This window comes from Brassica oleracea, chromosome C3 (genome assembly GCF_000695525.1).
Source record: "Brassica oleracea var. oleracea cultivar TO1000 chromosome C3, BOL, whole genome shotgun sequence".
NCBI lineage: Eukaryota > Viridiplantae > Streptophyta > Magnoliopsida > Brassicales > Brassicaceae > Brassica > Brassica oleracea.
The window spans coordinates 60,327,451-60,351,561 of NC_027750.1; the positions used below are offsets into that span (position 1 = coordinate 60,327,451).

At 32.1% G+C, this 24,111-nt stretch overlaps 4 protein-coding genes across 4 annotated transcripts; 3 read left to right on the forward strand and 1 right to left on the reverse strand.

Moving 5' to 3' along the window:
- On the forward strand, window positions 1-398 carry LOC106331118 (ATPase 3, plasma membrane-type-like). The gene is made up of 2 exons (XM_013769454.1): window positions 1-115; window positions 172-398. The coding sequence occupies exons 1-2, from the start codon at window positions 1-3 to the stop codon at window positions 396-398; spliced, it is 342 nt and encodes a 113-aa protein (XP_013624908.1).
- A 3,416-nt stretch (window positions 399-3,814) lies between these two features.
- Window positions 3,815-7,138, forward strand: LOC106333720 (probable protein phosphatase 2C 61). The gene is made up of 5 exons (XM_013772140.1): window positions 3,815-4,042; window positions 4,870-5,121; window positions 5,801-5,918; window positions 6,217-6,440; window positions 6,710-7,138. The coding sequence occupies exons 1-5, from the start codon at window positions 3,851-3,853 to the stop codon at window positions 6,902-6,904; spliced, it is 981 nt and encodes a 326-aa protein (XP_013627594.1). The 5' UTR covers window positions 3,815-3,850; the 3' UTR covers window positions 6,905-7,138.
- Window positions 7,139-8,229: 1,091 nt separating this feature from the next.
- Window positions 8,230-9,697, reverse strand: LOC106331741 (glutamyl-tRNA(Gln) amidotransferase subunit C, chloroplastic/mitochondrial-like). The gene is made up of 6 exons (XM_013770146.1): window positions 9,427-9,697; window positions 9,325-9,365; window positions 9,180-9,235; window positions 8,741-8,792; window positions 8,547-8,636; window positions 8,230-8,434 (listed from the first exon to the last, which is right to left on the reverse strand). Exons 1-5 carry the CDS (start codon window positions 9,649-9,651, stop codon window positions 8,561-8,563), a joined length of 450 nt encoding a protein of 149 aa, XP_013625600.1. The 5' UTR covers window positions 9,652-9,697; the 3' UTR covers window positions 8,230-8,434; window positions 8,547-8,560.
- Window positions 9,698-12,500: 2,803 nt separating this feature from the next.
- Window positions 12,501-13,673, forward strand: LOC106331119. The gene is made up of 2 exons (XM_013769455.1): window positions 12,501-12,572; window positions 12,639-13,673. Exons 1-2 carry the CDS (start codon window positions 12,501-12,503, stop codon window positions 13,671-13,673), a joined length of 1,107 nt encoding a protein of 368 aa, XP_013624909.1.
- The last annotated feature ends 10,438 nt before the right edge of the window (window positions 13,674-24,111 follow it).

Sequence of the window (24,111 nt, forward strand, 5' to 3'; positions counted from 1 at the left end):
ATGTATCCATCAGCATCAGCTTCTCTATTTAGTAATCACAAAGACGAAAGCCTAGCTGATGTTCCCGTTGAACAGTTGATTGAGAATGCTGATGCCTTTGCTGCTGTCTTCCCAGGTTGGTTAAGAAGAGTTTTTTTTGTTCATGAACATGATCTCTCTCTCTCTCTACAGCGATGTTTTGGTTTATGTTTCAGCCAGAGCAAAAGTACGAGATTGTGAAGAAGTTGCAAGAATTGAAGCATATATGTAGTATGACTGGTGATGGATGCTCTCCTGCTTTGAAGAGAGCCAATAGTGGTATCGATGTTGCTGCTGCTACAGATTATCATCAGCGCATTGTAACCACTCAAGCTATTTTCCAAAGAATAATGAGCTATACAGTCAGTGCTCTCTTTTAAGCTATAGTTTTCCACTGTATCTCTTCTCCAATCTCACTTTGTCTTCCCATGTTGTTTTCTAACAGATTTATGCAGTCTCAATCACCATTCATACAGTGGAAAGTAAACAACCTTGCATGTATTTTTAAACATCTTCAACTCTTCCTGTTTACGTTCTCTTTGTACCTCTTTTATGGTTTGGGTTCATGCTCATTGCTTTAATATGGACAGTGAGTTTTTCTCTTTTAAAACTTCCTCCAAGTGCTTTAAATGTTAGCTGCTCGACATGTACAATCATGACTATCTCAAAGGAAAAAGTCATGCCTTCTCTTACACCAGATAGCTGAAAAATCAAATAAATCTTTGCAACTGGCATTGTCTTTGGAGGCTATTGGCTTTAGTGGCCATCTTTTTCTTTTGTGCTGCTTACAGAACCAACTTCTTCCCGGATTTTTTTCGTTAAAATAGATTAACCTTACAATAGAGTTGAATTTTACTCTAAATATATACTCTATTTAAAAATGAAAAAAAATAATAATGAACAAAAAGTAAAAGTATTATTTCATTTATAGAGTAAACCTATTTTTATTTCCACTATTAGTGAAGCGTTGTACTTACAAGTCAGTATTGTGAGCCAAGCCCTTATATTCATCACTTGATCAAGAGATAAGTATTTTGTAGAACGACCTGGTTTACTCTTACTTATTGCCTTCTAATAACAAAAGCGGTAAAGCATAAAACATTGTTTCATTTCTACTTGCTTTTATTTACCGATATACTGTGTGAAAATATTTTTCTGTATTTCTTTAGAGGAGTATTCTCAATTCATATTTACGATATGGATATGAGTAGTCATCTCTGTGTCTCTTGCTGTACCGTCGCAAGAACTTGCGACTCGGAGTTCAATACTTTTTTTTTTTGGTGACAGTCGGAGTTCAATACAATTCAACTTATTTGTGAATAATTTTTGTTAAATTCTCTGAGTATTATACATCTAACTACGGGTCATTTATAATGTTGTCCAGAATTTGAATGTCATTTATTAAGTGCCAACTTCTGAAAGTATTTTACATTGCTATGGTTATTGTTTTTGCTTTCTTGGTTACAAATATGTTCTATACTAATTCAACTTTATATTGTACGCTGAATTTTTTCTTGAAACATGTAATAATAATTAACTTAAGATACGCTTAGACTTATACCAATGAACCCATCTTAAATATTATAAGAAGCATTATGCTTACGACGAACCTTAGAGCAACTCCGATGGTGGGTTTTTACCATGCAGTTGTTAAGTTATATATTGGTGTATGTATATAAAAGTATACTAAAATTCTTGGAAACAAAACCAATAATATCTTATTTAACATATTATTGATTGAATTTCCAAGAATTTTAGTATAGAATTAATTAAATAATAATTATTATATATACATACATTAATATGTAACTTAAGAACCCCATTTTAAAAAAAAACTACTTTTGGAAATGCTCTTATTGGATTGCGTAAATTACTATTTTATAAAACCAAAGTCTTATTGTTTTGTCAACAAAACCGTCTGTCGTAAATATTATCTCCATACGAAAAGAAAAGATAACAATAATTTTCTTTAACTAATGATTAGACGAGCAAGCTTTACACGGATGAAAAAACTAAATTTACCTACATGAAAGCAATGCTGAACATTTCAATTTCATCCATCAAAAGTTGATCAATTAAACTAAAAGAAAATGGTATAATAGCCATTGTTTATCTTTTTTCTTTTTTCAAAATTCGATGATTATTCTAATCTTAACACAATTTTACATTAAACATAATTTAGACAAAAAAATATTACATATAATCCGTGAGTACACGGATCAAATATGATATTCTACTTAGCATTTTCATAGAAAACAGCCCGGGAGCAGTCCTAGTAATAATAATAATAAAAGAACGTTGCCATGCATGCGGCTTTAGGAATTAGGATGACGATGCCAACATGCATGACATCGGTTCTCACACGAAATCTCTGTAGAAGAACCATTGTTTTACAGCCATTGTATAATTTTAATAGTATGAGAAAATGATTTTTTAATGTTTGACTTAATTAAATTGGGAATCTAACTAATCAAAAGATTGGAATCCTACAAGATCACACATCATGTGCCTCTCTAATTGAGTAGCGGGGTAGTCTATGAAAATAAAATAACGCCGACTTGTTTATTATGTTGACATTACATCTCACAAACTGGTGCAATCCACCTGGCCAGAAGAATCTAGTCTACTTATTATATTTTGGAGGCAATTTGGCACCATCGGTTAATATAAACCGGCATTAACCTAAGCGGTGATATACCGTCTTAGCCATAATATATGTATTCACCAAGCTGGTATATGTTCATACATAGATACTATAGTTCTGAAAAGGAGACCAACTAGTTCATTACTATATATAAAAATAAATTATACAGTTGTTGAATAAAAAGGATATGGGAGTTGACGAAGTTATATCGTTTGATATGTCCAAAAGGCCAGGAGAGACCGTCCTAATTAGAAATTTAGAACTTACAAAGAACACTTCATTCTGTTTTACAAATTCAAAAATTACAAATATCATTTTAATTCACTTAAACTTTTTATGTGTATACTATTGTAATACAACAGTGGAGAACAGGAATTTATTAATATTGTTAGCAATCTTTCTTTGTTCGCACATTGAGATGCATGACTTTTAGTCGTTTAACTTGCTGGCAATGACGAAGAACAGGAATCACATCGGTAAATTTCATTGATAACTTGAAACTCCTATTAATATTCTCGAATAAACCAATTAGTAGTTTAACCAAGATACTAATCACACGTAACGCCACAGCACCGTGTGTCCTTTCAGTAGAATATTGGGATGGTCCAAGTTGATATTTTTAACTAAATAAGTTAACTACATTTTCTTGTTAAGTGTAATAACGTTACGTATCGTAATTTACTCTGTCGATAATTTGGAGTATGAGTGTAATCTCTTTTTGCCCACATGGTCGACTCATTTTAGGTATTTGATTCTAATTGGCGGCAGTTATTTATAAATCGTCTATAGAAACTAATCACTTTGGTATTGATACTTATGTTTGTATTTATATATATACATATATATATAAAAAATAAAACGTGAAAATAACATGAATGAAAAAAACATTTTTACGTTACTTCATGTTTATATATGAAAATATTGTATATTGACATGTTAAATGTTATGCAACCTCTGAATAAAGCTCGACCGCGTAGAATTGAATCCTTCATCCTAAATGCCAAAGATACAAGTCATGGAGATAAACATATAATCCATATAATATAATCAATAACTATATATTTATATACTGCCGATTAAGATTCACGAAAGGCTATATAAATGGGTATATGCATACGCAAAATCGTGTATCAAACTCTTTCATTTATTTGATCTCCTCTCATTTCACACATATACAGAATCTACAAAATGGGATTTTGTTTCTGTTTATCCTCAGGAGGATCAACAGATGGAAACCAGATTTATGAGATAAAAGATTATGGACAAGAAAATGCAGTTTTACACTCTGAACAACACGATCATGTTCATCAAGGCTTTGGCTCTGTCTCTTCTTTAGCTGGAGGAAAGGGCTACAATCAAGATGCTGCCGTTCTCCACCTGGTATTTGATTATAATCCTTACCATATTCTTACAAAATAAGTTTTTCTTAATTTTTGTGTAATCTTATGGAATTGCTTTGTAATTATTGATTGACATACGACAATATATATACAGAGTTGATGTTTCCTTATACATAGTCGATATTATTTACATATATCTTCTACGCCAATACCCTCCCTCAAGTTGGTAGTACGAAATTTCGTACACCTAACTTGAACAAAAGTCTTTCAAATGCTGGTCTTGGGAGAGCTTTAGTAAATAAGTCAGCAAGTTGTTCTTTCATCGAGATGTGCTCGGTAACAATGGTTCCATCTTGTACAACATCTCTAACTTGATGACAATCTGCTTCAATATGTTTCGTTCGCTCATGGAAGACAGGATTCGCAGCAATATGAATGGCGGCTTTACTGTCACAGTGTAAAGGTGTTGGTCGAGAGTTCTGAAAGCCAAAGGTCTTCAAGAGTGCATGTAACCATTTTATTTCACGCAAGGTATACGCCATGGCTCGATATTCTGCTTCAGCAGAAGAACAAGAAACTGTCTTTTGCTTCTTAGTCTTCTAGGAGATCGGAGAGTGACCTAAGTAGATGATATAGGCTGAGAGAGATCGTCGTGGATTGGCCCAAGTCCCTCGTGACCCTGATCAGAGAGAAGATTGGAGAGAAGATTGGCCCAAGTCCCTCGTCAGGGTCACGAGGTGACAGATAGGAGAGTGACCTAAGTAGATCAATATTTTGCATTCTTAAAAATAACTTTATATTCAGAAGTGTAAATATATGTTTGTCCAAAGCAATCTCTTATTAATAAAATGAATGGTAAAATTGTAGGGATATGGAACAGAAGGAGCGCTGTGTGGAGTGTTTGATGGTCATGGTGAGAAGGGTGAATTGGTGAGCAAGATAGTAAGAAACCAATTGCCATCTTTATTGTCAGGTCATATGAATAACCATTCAGTGACTCGAGACTGGAAACTCATTTTTGAAACTACGTTTTTGTTGATGGACAAAAGAATTCTTAAACTCAAAAACACCCTTGATTGCTCTTCCTCTGGAACTACTGCTGTTCTCGCCGTTACACACGTAAGTTTCTTGAAAATCTTTCATGTTGTTGCCGTTTCATATTAAATTGCGTTTTGACCTAATTATTCCAAGTATCATAAGCAATACCTGTCCAAACATTGTAAATTTTGCTTATGACCCTAAGCTTTATAGAAAAATACATAAACAGTGAAAATTTCTGATGAAAAATTATAAAACATAATTCATGTGTCCTAATCAACCGCTCATGTGGCCTACCCTATGGATCGACACTGATCATAAGAGCACCAACAATAGAAAGTTCTACCCATTCTATTTCTAAACATATATATGTGTATTCTTTTATACTAGTATTTAATGGTCGGGTCCTTAATTTTATGGAAAACTCAACCCAATGTTTTAAAAACAATTTTTTAAGAAATTTTGGATTGGTTTCTCGTAAAAATTAAAAGCCCCACAATAAAATATTAATATTAATATACACATACACATATAGGTGTGTTTAGAATTCTAATGGGTAGAACACCCATTGAAAGTGCTCTAAGTGATGTTTTGATTTTCAATGCAAAAAGAGATAATATTTTCTTCTTCTAATTAAATGTTGTATGGTATATATCCCGAAATACAGAATTATAATTTTGTAACATTAAGCAACAATATTTGAACATGATGTTAATATACTCATATAAGTTTGTAATATTAATCAACAATAATTGAACAGGGAAATCAAGTGATGGTGGCAAATCTAGGAGATTCAAGGGCTGTGATGATTGGAACAAGTGAGAATGGAGAAATCAAGGTGGTTCAATTAACCACAGACCTGAAGCCAAGTGTCCCTAGTAAGTTGGTGATGCTAGGGAATAGGGATAAAGCGATGTTGGTAAACAATGTCACGTACCGGTTTTATTAGAGCCAGTGCCGGTCCTGACATGGCAAACACCACAAGCAATTTTTCAAAAGCTTGGCCTATTATGTATCATATGTAACTAAATTAACATATATATCAATGATTTGTTCAAAAAAAACGGCTGATTTTTTCAAATTTTTTTGGTGGACTGGAAGCTGGTGCTTGTTGTGCTTCACATCAGGGCCGCTACTGATTAGCGCTCATCATTTTTGGGTTAATTACTTTTGTAGGCGAAGCCGAGAGAATAAGAAAACGCAACGGAAGGGTCTTGGCATTAGAGTCAGAGCCACATATTCAAAGAGTATGGCTTCCACATGAAAACCGGCCCGGTCTAGCCATGTCTAGGGCTTTGGGTGATTTCGCTCTTAAAAGCTATGGTGTCATTGCGACTCCTCAAGTCTCTACGCATCAAATCACTTCTCGCGACCAGTTTTTGCTCCTTGCTTCCGATGGGGTACGTATAATAATAATAAACTGTTAAAAGTTTTTTTGACCGGTCCTCAGCAGAGCCAAATGATTTTTTCGTCTTGAATCCCAAAATTTCTTGAGTTATATATATGAAACACCAAATTGTAAAAAAAAAATTTACTAAAGTCTTTACTAAATTGGTTAAGTCTTATAAAATTTCAAAGCTGACCTATTCTTGACGACAAACTAGAAGCCAAATTATAAATAACAATATAACTTTTCTCTCCATGTAAATAATGATTTTCTTTTGTATAGGTGTGGGATGTACTTAGTAACGAAGAAGTGGCTGTGGTGGTGATGAAGTCAGAGAATGAGGCAGGAGCGGCCAACGCGGTGACAGAGGCGGCGGCTAATGCATGGAGACAGAAATATCCGACGGTTAAGGTTGATGATATCTCTGTCGTATGTCTCTTTCTCAACAAGAGGCTACATCCGCAGCCACGTATGTAATCAAACAAACCAGCTAGCGAAAAACAAACAAATAACGACTAATCAAAGAGGGATGCCACGATTGCTTACGTACACTTCTGTGTTTTGCCTGTTAGTGTGAATGTATGCGTGTGTATATATATATAATATTTGTATGTTAAGTCGTGTGATTATTCATTAGAAAATAAATGATAGATGATGTTAGAAGTGGTGTGTGTCGTGGGATAAACGTAACGAGGACTTTGACATTTTGGACAGACGTCATAGGAATCTATGTATTGGAGCTTACCGGAATAATTCAAATGTGCTTCCAGACTCTTATGTCACTGCTGTATAAATTAATGACAACATTTAACGAAGATATTTTTGTAGCAGAAACAGCTGAAGAACATAAACTGAGTTTCAGAACATGAATACTTTATTAGACATTGAGTAAAAATGATCTTGTCATGAGAGCTTGAAGTAGCACTATGCCACTATATATTGAGATCAACGACTACACTAAGCTTGGAGTTCTTTGCTCAGACAAACTGTTGTTTATCATTCTGTTAGTTTGTGAAATTCAGCCGCCTTAAACTGATTACTCTGCACGTACTTAAGAATGCATTTCTCAAATATTCGGACTGGAATGTATGTTTGTATTGCTGTTTTGATGATGTGAATAATTGTGTCTATGCTCTCTTTTCTTCTACACCAATCCACAGTATACAAAAAAAAAAACACATGTTACCAACGACGAATTGACCTATTAGCTAAAACTCTTAAACATCTAGTTGGGATCTAATAAATTAATTTAACATGATTTGGTCTCTGTACTAGAGATACAAGCTTTCGGACCCAAAACTTCCACATATTAAGACAAAATCAGTGTTTTCAGTGTTTCCAAAACCGGATTGGCCGGTCAAATCATAACTTGCTTATCTAGCCGGTTTCAAATTGTATTAATAACTAGATATGTATTTCACCGTCAAAGCTGGATCAAACTCGCTAAAACCAATAACCCGATTCAATATCAAAACCTGGGTTTTTTTAAACTAAGTGAAAAATAAAACAAAAATCAAATTTAAATAATTTTATATGAAATCATGTTAATTTGGATAATTGCCTATTTAAAATTAGTCATGATATTTTATATTAGTATTATAATTATGATATTGATAAAAAAATATTATATAAATTAATATATAATTTTATATTTATGCTTAATTATTAAAAATCTGGTTAAACCAGTTGGACCGGTTCGACCATTGACTCGGTCACAATGCCGAGTCATGCCATTGGACAAAACAACGTTCAACATAAGGAATGCTATGAGCTTGTGTGTTGTAGAACAATGGACTGGCCCGGGTTTAAAAACGATCACCGATCGAAATGGATGGATTGAGATTATAAAGTATCACCATGTTGTAGAGTAATAGACTACGCGAGACTTGATAATGTAGAGCAAGCTTTGCTCTCTCCTAACCAGTTTTTTTTTTTTAAAGAAAACAAAGAGATGGTGGAACAATAACCGGAGCTGAGAATGAATCTCTTCAGCCACACCCGAAGAAGCTGCACAAAAAGACACACACACACACACACAAAGATTCTTAACAAATAAAAGCTAAATATCATAAGCAGATAAACTATGAATGATTCCTCTTCGATGGATAGAGTAGAATACCTGACAAAAAAAAGTCACTCTTTGTTTAGTACTTTAGGTACTTTCAAATACACCTCATCAAAGCTTGGAATCGAAGCTCTTATACTTTCCCTGTATAAGAAATATACAAACTTTAGTAGTAGATGGGTTTCGTCCTAAAACAAGAATCAATTCTACTATATTCTAGATGGAAAAAAACTGCATGAAGATCAAACCTGTTCTCAAATGTTTCTGGAGCATCCTCTCGCAAATTCCCACCTTCCATTTCTACAAGATATTTGTAAGAGATCAGAAAGGATCAAGACATTGACATTGACATAGGCAGAGCTATAACCAATATGCCTCCTATGATTTTACCAAGAGAATGTGGTAAGACTACAAAGACTCAAGTCCCTAATCTCCAATCAACTTTGCTTTCAAAGATCTGTCCACATGACTCCACTCAAAACATGATCAAACTCATTGATTCAGCAGCACTCACGAGATGGATGCAACAAAACTTAGCTATAATACACTCTTCTTTCTTCCCAAAGTTTCACTCTTTCATGAATGTTACATATGTGCAAAACATTACGAACACACAAAACAAAACCGCAGGAAGATACAAAAAAAACACCAAAACAAAGAAGAAAGTTGTGTACTTTAAACACAAACCTGCTCTAATCGCTGGCTCCACACTGCTAACATCGACTTGCTGAAGCTGACCAAACCTACATTTTCCACCAATATCGCAAAGACAATAGCTTTAAAGAATTACACAACACGAAACTATCTACAGACACGAGTTTGGATTCATTACCAGTCGATGACTTGACGAATCTTAGCTCCACATTCCTCAATCTGAACAATAATGAGAACTCAATATAGAGAAAAACGTAAAGGGTTAGTAAAAGGGTTACACCTCGGATGGGGTGAGAGAGATTCGAGCTGTCTCAGCTAGACGGGATACGTCCGGCGGCTGAAGAACGGAGGGGTTCGTGTCCGACGAGAAGCATCGAGCTATTGTAATATGTCTTTGGAACTTGATACTTGAAGAAGAAGACGAAGAAGGAAAGGTTGAGACTTTGATTCTGATCATGCGTGGTGGTGAAGCAGATAGAACGGCAAGCAAAGCTCTGGTCGCCATGGCTTTAATTGAAAACTCTCCGAAGACTACTGAACATGATGGATAGGAGGAGTAGGAGGATAATTCAATTGAATCAAAATTTCTAAACCGGTTTTAACCGGTACGGTTACAAAAACGATTTAGGATGATAGTAAACCATCAGTAATATGTGTGCTTACAGCTTAAAGAAGTGGGGAAACCGAAGAGACGAGACAAATAGTCTTAAACTGAAGTGAGGATTGATGACATGTACTTCTTAGTTGATAATCACCATACCATATCCTCTTGTGGTTTTGAATATTTTTTGCGGTAAATGTGAGAGGATATATATGGATGATAGCTGGGAGTTTTAAGGCACAGAACTCATATGAGGGATTGTGATAGGTGCATGTTAATTGTATTTGTCACAGAAAGTGAGGTTCCCAGTGAGAAAGAGCAGATAACAAGACCCAGAAACAGAATTCGGTACCAAGCAATGGCGTGAGAAGGAGCTTAAAATGTTTTGTTTATCTTCTAACATAGCCCGGAGATTTGCCTCAATGTTAAAAATGAAATTATTGTTTATGGCATCCACTTTTTTTATAAACAATTAAGAGCATATATTTTTTGTATTAGTCTCCTCCGCTATTTATGCTTAGTTAATAAACCTCTTAAAAGATATGTATAAAGGTGAAAGCTTTGTAATATCTATATATTAAAGAAAACAAGAATTTATATAACAAATTTTTCTAACTTAAATAACCAAAATAGTCCATTTTAAATTGATAAACATAATAAAATAATTAAAATTAGTTATGGCATATATCAAATTTTGGCTATTTTATATTCATTTGAGTATATCATATAAAATATTAAATAATTTAGTCATTTTATCGCAATTAAAATAATTGGTTAAACTTAAATTTTAAGAATTTGTTGATGAGTATTTTGAAAAAAAAAATTAAACAGTTTGATGGTTTAGTTTTTATTTGTTTTAACTATATGAACATTCATCACTATTGTAAACATTTTTATAATCACAGGCATTTTAGTCTAGTTTGCTTATGGCAAATTTTAATTTTGGCATGGACTGATGAATGTAGCCATAGTCTCATGTCTCTGGCTCTAGATTTTTTTTTGGTTTGAAGTGAAGAAAACCTATTGGTAGTTTGAACTGATTTCTATTCAAGACCCATTGAAAGATAGAATTGAGCTTCATGAAAGAGATAGTATTCACTTTATGTATTTATATACAAAACCTATTTTATTCATCTTATAAAATTTTCCCTTTTTCATTGATGACCAAATGGAACAATAATTTCCTTTTTACATATGCTCATGTATTTTATTTAAATTATATTCATATATTTACTATGTGAGAAACTCAGAAAAATTATATCCTATCCTTTTATTTTTTCATATATTTGCAAACAAGAACTTGATTAATTTATAATTCAAAAGTTGTATTAACACTATTTTTACATTTAATCTTTAAAGAGTATATAATTTTTTATTTTATTTGTAAAAACAATAATGAAAAGTTGAAAGGTTAGAGTCTTGTAGAAATTATATTTTCTATTACTGAAAGTGAAAGGGCTTTAGAAATGTTTAATTATTTGTAGTCTCGTTATTGGTACTTTTTTTTTGACAACATTGGTACTTTTTTATTCAGTAGAATTTTAATAATTATGCAAATACAAATATTGCCTTTTTTAGAAATATTTTATATCGAAGATCCCAACTTTGTTAAAGAAAGATTTGGTTGGCATAAAAGTGGCCGCCGGATATACTGCATAAACATTCTTAAATCATATACAGCATACAGTTCTTAAAGCAACAATATACTATTCACTAGTGGGCCGTGTGGCCCGTTTATTCTCGATCTCAGCTCAGAGTAGGACCCACCACTTCGTTGTCGGCCCACGCTGGGTACCCCCTTTATTTTCTATGTGCGTCTTGGCGTGGCTTTTTATCTTATTGTTAATTTTCTGTATATAAATTTTATTTTTCTGAACCTTTAGTTTCACGGCTTCTACTTTTTAAATAAATTTTGTTTTTCTGCTTGTGTCCGTCTGGACTGTGGACAATTCAGTACTTTAAAGGTGTTTATAACGTATTGAATTAACTTTATAATAACCCGAAGATGTATATTATGTATCAGTTCGTGAACTACTACTACAGGAGTATGCGTGTGTTATGAAGATTGGTTTTGCTGGAGTTCGTGTTGTTTGATGTCCGTGGGCTTATTAAGCTTGGAGAAAAAGCAATATGTTTATTGGGAGATTTTCATTAAGTGTAAAGGATATTACTTGAAAAGGAAAAGGCAAGAGAGTTATTCCTTAAAAGAAAAAGGAAAGTTGCTTAAGTTGTCTTTGGAAGAACTTGAGGAACAAGTTCTGGTTATCTATTCAAGGAGGATGTGCATCTACTAAGAAAGTTGTCTCTGCAAAAAGAAGAAAACAGAGAGATCATTGTTTGGTGCTTGTGTGATCAAGCTTTTGGTGTTGCTGCTCTGTGTTAGGTGCTGACGTAGTTGTTGAAGCACTTCCAGAGTGTTGGAAGATTGAAGTCTAGATTCAGGGGGAGTTTAGTTCGGGATCAGGGTGATTCTGATAAACAAAAGTCTAGACTCTAGGGTGAATTTTAGCTTAGGATTAGGGTAATCCTAAAGGATTCTTGTAATAGAAAAGATTGGTGTAAGACATTCTTGTTCTAATGAATTCGAAAAGAGAAAAACTTGTGTCTTGTTTATTTCTGCATTTTACTCTGACCTCATTGCACTTACAATTGGTATCAGAGCGGGTCACCTAAGTTACTGGTGAAATCATAAATGTGATGACAGAAACTGGTTTAGGAAGAAGGACATAGTTTCAAGTAGATCTCAAGGATTGATGGAGAGAGCTAAGTTGCCTTTCAAGAAGTGTTTCTCATGGAATGGACGAAACAAATCTTTTATGGGGATGGTTGATGATAACATGAAGGAGAAAGAAAGAAGATGAAGATTTTGTGATTCTTCAAAGGTTCTACAGTGCCTTGAATGCAAAGGTTTTGGGCATGTAGCTGATGAGTGTGCAAATCTGCATAAGCGAAAGAAGAAGACAATCACCAACGGTGATTCTAAAAGTGAATCTGATTATGGTGAGGAGCTAAAGAGTATTGTGGCGTTCACAACCTTTATGTCTGGTTCTAAGACGAAATCTGCAGTGGGATCTGCATCAGCGTCTATGACATGGTCTTCATGTGGAGGTGATGATGATGTTGGAAGTGAAGATGATGATGGTGGAAGCTTTGATCTTGCTGAGAATTATAAAAAATTGTATGAACATTGGCTCAATATGGTTGAGGCGAACTCATATTTGGCTAAGGAGAAAGCCAAGCTAGAAGCTCAAATTGCTGAAGCACTTAAGTATGCTTCAGAGAAAGAAAAAGAAGCACGACAGGCTGGTACTCAACTTGCAGAGACTCAGAAGGGTTTGAGGATGCCGAATAATGGGACGGATCAGCTAGATCATCTTCTAAGTATTGGTCAAAGTGATAGATGCGGCCTTGGATATCAAGGAGAATGTTCTAAGACTGAAGGTGTTTTTGTATCAGCAGGAAAAACTAAGGATGTAGCTACGTCTGCTACAAAACCAGAAGTTAAGATGTCTGCAGGGAATGCTGCAAATGGAAAGGCTACAGTGAGGCCTGCAACTGATGTGAAGAATGTGACTGCTACGGCGACTGCTCCAGAGAGAGTTTCTGGATTGAAGAGTGCATCTCAACGAACATTTCGGCATGTTTGTCATCACTGTGGTGTTGTTGGACACATTAGGCCAAGGTGTTTCAAGTTATGGAGGGAGAAGAACCAGATGGAGCAAACTTATGGTATGAGGTATCATGGTCCTATATGTTATTCTTGTGGAGTTCAAGGGCATATGCGACGTGACTATTTCAGGTCTGTTCAAGGAGCTAATCATGGAGGATTTGGGCTCAGGAATACGTGGTCTAGGAGATTTGATCACTCTGGAGATGGTGGAATGGGATTTCCTCCTCACTTTGGAGGATATGGATCTTCATATTAGTTTTTGACCATGATGTGACTCATAAGGGAAGACTGAAGACTGGTTTTCTATCCAAAGGTGATGAGTTCACATGCATAGTTAAAAAGAGGGAGATTGAAGATGTATATTTTGTATCAGTTCGTGAAGTACTACAGGAGGTAGTACATGCGTGTGTCATGAAGATGGACTTTGTTGGAGCTCGTGTTGTTTGATGTCTGTGGGCTTGTTAAGCTTGGAGAAGAAGCAATATGTTTATTGGGAGATTTACATTAAGTGTAAATGATATTACTTGAAGAGGAAAAGACAAGAGAGTTATTCCTTAAAAGAAAAAGGAAAGTTGCTTAAGTTGTTTTGGAAGAACTTGGGGAGCAAGTTCTGGTTATCTATTCAAGGAGGATGTGCATCTACTAAGAAAGTTGTCTCTGCAAAAAGAAGAAAATGGAGAGATCATTGTTTGGTGCTTGTGTGATCAAGCTTTTGGTGTCGCTGCTCTGCGTTAGGTGCTGACGTAGTTGTTGAAGTACTTCCAAAGTGTTGGAAGATTGAAGTCTAGATTCAGGGGGAGTTTAGCTCGAGATCAGGGTGATTCTGATAAACAAAAGTCTAGACTCTAGGGTGAGTTTTTGCTTAGGATTGGGGTAATCTTAAAGGATTCTTGTAATAGAAAAGATTGGTGTAAGACTTTCTTGTTCTAGTATATTCGAAAAGAGAAAAACTTGTGTCTTGTTTATTTTTGCATTTTACTCTGACCTCACTGCACTTACATAACCCTATTTTGTATCCCAACTGATGATAGAAAATTAAAGGTCTGAAGAAATGTGATGAGAGAATGACAGTCCGAAACAAAAACATCAAGCAAGTAAAATTACCATAATGAGTATAGAACAAGTAGAACAAACAAGGTCTATCTTATTTCTCCGGCAAACTTGTTTTTATCAACGAGTTAGATGGATAAAAAAACTTTTGCAAAACGTATCGCTAATCTTGTAGTTTTTTTTTGTAAATGGAATCTTGTAGTTAATAAGCACTTCAAGCTGCTTTTTATGATATTTGAAAAGAAAGATATGACCCCTGTTCGTTTCATAACCGCTAGACGCAGCGTCAGTGGCAATAAAATGTAAGGCTACGGAGACAAAAAATAATCGAATCCAAAATTGAAATCGCCACTGATAAACTACGGAGACACAAAAAAGTGAAACACTGTGACACCATTAATTTCAGCGTCTCTTTCGCTCAGCTTTAATTGCTGATGCGACTTGAAAATAAGTTAGCGTTGAACCTTTACCGGTGTTGTGTTGCCGTAATGAAAGGTTAATTTATTGCCGTTGCGTCTAGCGTCAGCGGTCATGAAACGAACAAGACTATGGTAGATTTACTATTGCTCAAGGCCATCCTCGACAATCATCTAGGAATAGTAATGAGAATCTACGGATTATAACATTTATTAAGCATTTTGTATATATTTTTCGGAAACATGTTTATATATACTCCTTCCGTTCAGTTTTAAAATAAGTTTTGGTCAAAAAAAATTTGTCTCAATATAATTGACGTTTTCCAAAAATCAATGCAAATTATAGTGACAAAAGACTATGTTTACCCTTTATTCACTTCATTTCCCATATTTAATTATACAAAACAATCAATTAATGAAGGATACAAAAGATATTATACTTGGTGCATTAATCCGTGTGAAAGTGTCTATAACGACGTATAAAAGAAAACAGGGGGAGTATTACATTTTAAATTTTGCAAGCCAAAATCAATGTTTGACTAGGTTGTGATCTGACCATAACCGACCATGCATCTTGTGGTAACGACTCTAATAACCCACTTTCTAGTGTTAGTTCTAGCGGTATCACTAGTTTGTAATAGATTTGGTACGATGTATGGTGTGTTTACCAATACAAGTAACTTGTTTAATCCAGTCTTTTTTTAAACATATTTTTCAATTAAACTGTAATCCAGTCTTTGAGACAAGTTATTAATACAATTAGTGTTTTAAATAAATAAAGTAAACAAATGAGGAATGGCTGAACGAGTAATTGACGAATTTCAGGTTAGAGGAGGAAACAAGATACAAACATTAAAAATTAAAGTAATGAACGCGATCCAACGGCTTGAAAATACAGTGACAATTTGTCTTCAACTTACCTCATATGGAAACCAAGTTCACCCGTATACGCCGAAAAAATGAGACACGTGTACTGTTCTCACGCGCTCATGTTCTTCCTAAGGGTAACATACATTCCTCGTTTCTCATTTTGATTTGGTAAAAGCTTTTACTTTTTAAAGTTTTCTCCCATGAATTTATATTTCTAGGTATCCGTATGTGTTCAAAAAAAAATGTATCCGAGTATTAATAAGAGATTTTGAGTTTTTTCTCGTAAATTTCTATTTCAAGGTATTTGAGAGCATCTGCGGCGTTAAATTTCTTTAACCAAATCCCTTAATATAAAAATATTAATATGTTAATAAATGATTAAAATTTAATAATTTAAAAATTGTTGTGTCATGTAGATAAATCTGATGGAATTCTCCTAAATTTATATTTCAAGGTATCTGAGAGCATCAGCAGAGTTAAATTTCTTTAACCAAATTCCTTAATATAAAAATATTAATATGTTAATAAATGATTAAAATTTAATAATTTAAAAATTGTTGTGTCATGTAGATAAATCTGACGGAAGTCTCTCCATAAAGAAGCTTTCTTCCTTTTTTCATATTTCTCTTTTTTACTTTTTGATTTTATATTAATTTTTTTGTTGAAGTACTTTTGATTAATTGGACCACCGTAGATGTATTGAGTATTAAATCATATTTGATATCTTGTATTTTTTCATGTTCTTAGCATCATTCTAGTTCATATATTGATAATTTATATGCATTTAGAGTTTGTTTAGGATGCATTGCATTGCATCTGTGTGTTTTACAGGTTTTGAAGAGTGCTAATCAAGTTTTGGAGCCTAAGGAGTCAATAAATGTTCTAAAGAATGGAGGGGTAGCAGTCAAGAACCGCGATCAGAGGGTGGCTGCAAAGGAGCAGTATCGCCGCAGGCGATGTTCGCAGGAAGAACGTGACTGCGGCCGTCAAAATGTCCAGGCCGTTTCGCGAGTGTGAAGTCGCGAGTGTGAAGTCGCATGATGAGCTGCCCGCGGTCAAATGTCGACGTGATGGAGCTTTCATCGCAACCAGCCTTCGCGGAATGGTGATGCTCGCGGCCGGTCGTCGACGAATCCATTATGTTGTTTTCGCAACCTAAGATCGCGGGATGTGATGCCTGCGGCGAGTGCAAGACGATCGCAACCTGCTTTCGCGGGAGAGGGATGGTCGCGGCCGTGGTCCGAAACAAATCATTTTACCATTTTACCCTATGTTTCTAAGCTACTATAAATACATTGTAAACCTAATCTTAGATATTATCTTGTTTTCTATCAATTCAAAAACCACTTTTGGATAAAATATCTAATTTTGATCATTATCATTTGTGCTTGCTTGATTATTTGATCATTAATCATGTTTAGTCTTAGATCAACCAATGATTTAATGTCTATCATGATAATGAGTGAGTAATCATCTTTGGATTCATGGGTTAAGATGATTAAGTGATGATCTAGAGTGTTTAGAATTAGATTGATATGTTTTCTTGCTTGATTGAGTGATATTAATGCTAGTCTAGAGTTGGCCTCTTTAGATTAGAACTCTAGTCATTTCATTACCCGGAAGGTGTTCGATGAAATGTCTGAGTCAGCTCAATTTGCTCTTTGCTTACCTTACCAAAGGGATTTGATGTTAGGGAAGCTCAGATAGTCAAATGACATGTTCTTAGGGAAACCAAAGGAATTTGATGTTTGATTAATGAGAGTAAATGAACATTTATTTTGATAAAGAACTTGTTAGGATTGTTGTCTAGACTTAAAGAAATATGTTGATTGATACCTTGTCATTTTAGATCGGATCTTAGTCATTTGAAATCAAATTCCTAGACCCATAATTCCTCTTTTATCTCATTGCTTGAAAGTTTGTTAATTTGTTGTCTTGTTAGTTGAATTAAATCACTTCATTACATTGAGTACACTTAGATTAAGTATGAACATGTATTTTCTTTGCATTGAAACAATTTAGAATTGGATTGACTCTTAAATACTACATTGATTTGACTTAGGATAGAAACATCCTTATCAAAATTCAATAAATCTCTAGATTTTTTTTCTGAAAATAAATAGATTTATTATAAAAGTGAATTTTACTCTACAGTATGTTTTTATCGTGAAAATACTATTTAAAATATAAAATAACAATATTTTTACCTCTTTAAATTAAAAAAATCTATCTATACTATTATTTACGAAGTGATTTTTCGCAACGGAGATCTCACTTTAAAAGTTAGACTGATTAATGTCATTGTTACCCTTAATAAATTTTATATATTTTTTTATTATACAATTAAAAACTAATTTATATTAATAATATCATATTTTTGTAAAAAAGATAATTGCTATATATTGTGTTGATATCTTAATGAATATATATATATATATATATATATATATATATATATATATATATATATATTATATAGTTAAAACGAATTTTAGATTAATAATATGACATTTTTAAAAATAAGATAATTCTATATATTGTGTTGTTATCTTGAAATAATATTTTTCTATTATAATTTTTTTTGAATTAAGATACACAATAATTTATAATCAAATATTAATCAATTTATAAAATATTTTTAATATTTGAGTGTTTTTAATGAAAAACTTTATCAAACATAAACAATTTGATGTTTCATTTAATTTTTTTGAATACATAAATAATAACTTATCCTACTGGTTTGTTTAAAGTTTTTAATTAATAAATATTCGTAAGAAGATTATGGCCGCATGTGCGGGCAAAACACCTAGATATAAAGATATACGTTGATGAAAAGCCACATTTGTAATAGAATTTTTGTACTTTTCATATGATTTATTTTGTTTTTAATTCAAGGGTTTTAAGTTTTTTTTTATCAAAGATTTTTTTATTTTTTTGGTTAAAGTTAAATAAAAAGAAACATTAATTATAAGAATTTCGAAGTGATATTTATATCTTACTAGTTGTATACTATTACGATATATACAGATATATGCTATTTATTTCGCAATTCACAGTAGCTATACCATTTTGCTATTTTGATAGATTTATAAGGGTCTGAATCGACCAACCAACTTTGAATATACTTATTACCTTTGTATCAACTAGTCAAAACTATATTCTTTAGGCGTATAATTAGACGTATGCTTAGATGACTGGTTAAACTGTCCTTTTTAACTAAATTATTTAATGTTTAGGAAATTAAGTAGTGATTTACATAAAACTTTCTACATTTCACATTCCACAGTATTGGCTTCAGTTAACACAACTCTTTCGGGTTTCGATTTTACCTGTGAATGTTCCATCATCTATCAACCCTTTGCCACAAATATTGAATTCCTTAATTACAACAGCTCATGTTGTCAACTTCATCATCTAATCTTTTTTAGAAAGTAATACTATTTTTTCAAGAAAAAGTTATTCATTTTCTTAATATTATTAGATTTGGGTCGTTTAAAACTTTCAGAGTTAATAACTAGTATCTAGGGTAAATGAATGACACCTTAAAGACTATCAAGTGACCAAAATCAAGCGAATTATGAAGGCAAATCTCCTAGTTGGAATGAAACTTTTGTTTAAGCACTCTCAAGTGATCAATCCTTTCTATCTCTTTGGTTTACTCACTACGACTATCTGCCGTCTCAGTAACCTCACGTGCAGAATTCTTGAATGTAACTTCATCAATGCTTACTCTATTTTTTTTTGTAAGCCGAAAGCTCCATACTATCAACAATTCAACATCAACATCAACCAAAAATAACATGTTATTTATTGCTAAAAAGCTTTTTAGGAGACAAATTTCTTGATCAAATATTTAATAAAATATTCTTTGGGGTTATCATTAAAAATATTTTCTCCGTTTCAGAATATATCAAGTTGGTTCAATTCTAACATTTTCATTTTATTTGGAGTATTCAGTTTTAAGTATAATTGTAATTTATGTTGCAAGTCCATAACCTATGTGAAAATATTTATTTTTTGTGCGTGCAAACACTAATATATAACACGTAAATATTTATAGTAAATAATTTTTTTTGACTACTAAAAATAGTGCAAATGAGAACTTTGCGATTAACTAGTCTTGATATTAGGTAATAAATTCACTTTTATCTAACCTTGGATTCGTTAAAGAAACAAACTCACCAAACTGGTCTGCCTTTATTACCGTTTTTATCAATTTTATTTTCTTTCTTATTTTCGTCAACCATCAAAAATAACATGGTTTTATATATTTGTTGGTTTTCTTCAAATATTTCTTACGTAAAATAAAATTAAGAAATTAATATGAAAGTGAAAGAATTATGATAGTTGAGGTGACTTAGCATTGACCATATTGAAAAACAAATAAGGTGGTTAGGCATTGACCCTTTGCCTTATAAGTTTTGAAAACAAAATGATACCATAAAACAAAAGTTGTTTTCCTTTATTTTCTGTGTGGGGGTAAGCCTTTCAATTTACTCATCCTTCCGATAAATTTTGTTTAATCTTCCTCCGCACAAAAAGTTACCTTCGATTACAATTCTGATTTTCACCTTTTTCATTTTACTCCTCCTTTGGATATTTTTTTAGTTTTAATCTTCCCCCACCCAAAAAGTTACGTTCTGTATAATTATTATTCTCATATTTACCTTTTAAATTTTACTCCTCCTTTTGATATTTTATTAGATTTTTTCTTTCAAAATCAAGATAATTTGATGTTGTTTTACAGGAACTACTCCTACTATATATCATGTTATATATAAATAAATCTACATTAGACAGCTTTTCACGTTATGTTTTATATATTGGATTGGCTACCATAAGGTAGATCTCTGATGTAAACTGATTACATTTGGTTATTATCTATAAAAAATTCAGCCTGAATTTATTTATTGTGAAGTCGTTATAATTTATAACACTTTGATCCGCGCACCAGCGCTGATGTATTTTTCAAAAAAAATATTGCTATTTATTTTTCATGTTAATATTAGGGTTGAGAAAAAAAAACTGAATCCGAAGAACCGAACCGATCCTGATCCGAAAAAGTAGTATCAAACCCGAACCAAAATTGATTAAATATCAGAATTATTCAATATTTTGGTATTTAGAGAATCAAAACCAAATACGGTCCAAAACGAAGTATTTCGGGTATCCGAATGTATCCGAAATAGATTTATATACTTATATATATTAATTATTTTTAGATTTAATGTATATCAAAACATCCAGAATATATATGATACTTTTAAGTTGGTTTAAATACTTGAAAATATGTACAAATAGTCAAAATTAAATATCTAAAATAGTTAAAGTATATACGAAACACCAAAAATACTTAAAATAATTATTGATTTTCTATCCAAATATTAAACCAAACCAATTTCTATGTTCAGTTTAGGTATTCTGACATATGTTATTTAAATTTATATGTAATATATTATTTTGTTTATAGATTTTGAAAAATTTAAAGTATATAATGAATTTTAAAATTTTAAAAATAATTTAAATGGGTTATCCGAAACCGAACCGCCCGCAATGATCCTAATCGAACCCAAACCAAAATTTAGAAATATCCGAATGAGGCTGAAATCTTTGACCCCGGAAACCTGAAATCTAAACAGACTAGAACCGAACTCGAATAGGTACCCGAACGCCCATCCATAGTCAATATTATACATTATATATGTGTCATCATATAATTAATCGTATTTTATGCGTACCATCATATAATTAGTCATATAACTAATAGTATTTTATATGTACCATCATATAAATAATCACATATATTATATTTTAAAAACTTTATGTAAAATATAAAAACCATAATTTAAATTGGTATATGAAATTGGGCTTTGTAATGTAATTTTCTTATATATATATATTGAATTTTTTTTTAATAATGGTATTGAAAAATATTTTAGTAAAAATCAATTTTTGAATATATGTATATTTTTGAATCAATTTTTGATATAAATCAACTTTAAATTATTATTTTGATTTGAAATATGTTTATGAAGTTGAAATTTTGTTTTATGATTATTTTAGACAAAAGATTTATTTAGGTAATTAGATTGACCTATTTTCGTATATTTTAAATCTGGCTAAGAAAGATAGTTTTTCATAATATAATAGAATTCCAATTTTTCTTAATAACATAAGTTCATTATTTTTTTTCTTAATATATCGGTATCTATGTTTCCAAACAAACCTCTTATTTAAAAGAGATATATATGTTTCCAACAAACCTTTTATTTAAGCTGCTATCAATGTTTCCAAACAAACTTCAAATGTACTTCAGTTTTAATAATATATAAGATAAGATTACCAAGTCCTAAATTTTGTAAAACTAAACCAGGTCGATATATCAGAGGTAATTTTACAATTTGAGCCAATGGTACATGAAAAGAGTAATTCAACTGAACATTGGGTTTTCGTAATTCAACTATTTAACGTGATATTTTTTTTCAAACATATATTTTATTGATGAGTTAATATAGATAATTTTCTTACGTGGATTTTGAAAATAAGATTATACTAGATCTCGATCCGCGCAACCGCGCAGATTTTTGTTTTCATTTATTTTTATATAAATATTTTGTTTTCAATTATAAATTGGTATATATTATAATATATATGTGTCTATCAATTTTTAAAACATAATAAGTTTACAGTATATTTTTTTCATTGAATAGATTATTTCAAATTTTCACAAGTATTTGTATCTTCTTCTATATATATATTTTCGGATTATTATTTCATTATTAAAATCATAACTATATATATAAATATTAGTAAAATATTGTTTTATTGTCATATTCAAAAATATTCAAAAATATTGTAACATTTCACAAATTTAGAAATTTTTTAAAAAGTAAACTTTTCGCTTCATAGATTTATATTATCGAGTAAATAATTAAACATTTAGTTTTTGTTTAACTTTTAAAATAAAATATATAGTTTAAAATTTGTTTTCATTGGTTTAAGGTAGTAAAGATTAATCATTGTTAGATAATATGATTTTTGTTATTTAAAAAAAATCTTTATAATTTTAAAAGTTAACATCGATAAATATTTAAATAATTAACATGGAGGTATAGTATTACAACATTAAATTATATCTATTTAATTTATACTATCTATAAATCCAATGGATCATCTATTTTTTAAATCCAATTATTGATAGACCAATAAAAATTTCTTGTAGGTCCAAAATTTAAATGATAAGATTAGAGATTGAATTTAACATGACTTTCTATGAATATGTCTATTATGTTCATTTTTAAAAAAAATCACACATGAATCAATGTTGTGATTTATTTTTTAATATATAAGATATAAGCTATAGACGACAAGATACTATGCAATGTAGTAATGTACGATACGACGGAAATTTGCTTTTTCGATCGAACTTATTATAATGAAATAAGAGCAGGGTTTAGATAATTCTTATTTGTGCGATGTTGACGTAGATCTTAGGTTGGCAAATGAAGCTTGTACGCCCGTGCCAATCTATAGTAATTTTCTTATGTAGTTCGTGTTTCCATGTAGAGTCGATTGATCATTGATGTAGTTTAGAAACGAATGTATACTGTACATACACTTAATAAAATTTGCGGAGGTTCGACGATATCATATCATTCTCTCATAGATAGATGTCCTAGGTATTAAATTGGCAGTAGATGTCCTAGGTATTAAATTGGCAATAGCCAATAAAAACAAAGAAATAAAGATTAAAGTAATATCTGAAAAAACAATACGTCCACTAAATTAGTGGAAACTTTGGACTTTGCTTGCTTTATACTCTTATGCATACACTTCATTATTAGATGGTCCACCTTTATGTTTTCTATAAGTTTTAAGAAAGGTGTTTTTAGATAATATATTAATGTAAAAAAAAAAGAAGATAATATATTAATTTTTGATAAAAAGTATATTGTTTATCATAAAAGTTTAGAAATAATAGATGTACACATGTTTACATATGCCCGTTGTTTTCTTTATTGAAAGCTAACAGTCCTTTAACACCGTTGACATATAATCACATGTTAATCGGCGAAAGAAAAAGTTCCCATTAGAGAACTGATGATGAATGACAACTAACTTGGTGCTTTATCGACGGACGAGGTAGTTCATTGGTAAGGATCTTGTGGGCTAATTGTCATGCTCACGGGTTCGATGCCAGGCGGAGGCGAATTGTCCATTCTGTCACCAAATGCGGTACTAGGTGTTTGGCCTTGTTTCCAGCCCAGGTAAAACCTTCCCGGGTGAAGTGGACCGCTGACTAACCGGGCCCAGGGGAATGATCCACGTAAGTGGGGAACCCCTGGATTATCAAAAAAA

Excerpts from the sequence above, each read along its gene's own strand:
- LOC106331118 (XM_013769454.1), top strand. The coding sequence starts at position 1 with ATGTATCCATCAGCATCAGCTTCTCTATTTAGTAATCACAAAGACGAA. Across the intron at positions 116-171 it reads CTTTGCTGCTGTCTTCCCAG|CGATGTTTTGGTTTATGTTT; the intron begins GTTGGTTAAGAA and ends CTCTCTCTACAG.
- LOC106331119 (XM_013769455.1), top strand. The coding sequence starts at position 12,501 with ATGGAGAGAGCTAAGTTGCCTTTCAAGAAGTGTTTCTCATGGAATGGA. Across the intron at positions 12,573-12,638 it reads ACAAATCTTTTATGGGGATG|TGCCTTGAATGCAAAGGTTT; the intron begins GTTGATGATAAC and ends AAGGTTCTACAG.
- LOC106333720 (XM_013772140.1), top strand. The coding sequence starts at position 3,851 with ATGGGATTTTGTTTCTGTTTATCCTCAGGAGGATCAACAGATGGAAAC. Across the intron at positions 4,043-4,869 it reads ATGCTGCCGTTCTCCACCTG|GGATATGGAACAGAAGGAGC; the intron begins GTATTTGATTAT and ends GTAAAATTGTAG. Across the intron at positions 6,441-6,709 it reads TGCTCCTTGCTTCCGATGGG|GTGTGGGATGTACTTAGTAA; the intron begins GTACGTATAATA and ends TCTTTTGTATAG.
- LOC106331741 (XM_013770146.1), bottom strand. The coding sequence starts at position 9,651 with ATGGCGACCAGAGCTTTGCTTGCCGTTCTATCTGCTTCACCACCACGC. Across the intron at positions 9,366-9,426 it reads TCTCTCTCACCCCATCCGAG|ATTGAGGAATGTGGAGCTAA; the intron begins GTGTAACCCTTT and ends ATTATTGTTCAG. Across the intron at positions 8,793-9,179 it reads GGAGCCAGCGATTAGAGCAG|AAATGGAAGGTGGGAATTTG; the intron begins GTTTGTGTTTAA and ends AATATCTTGTAG.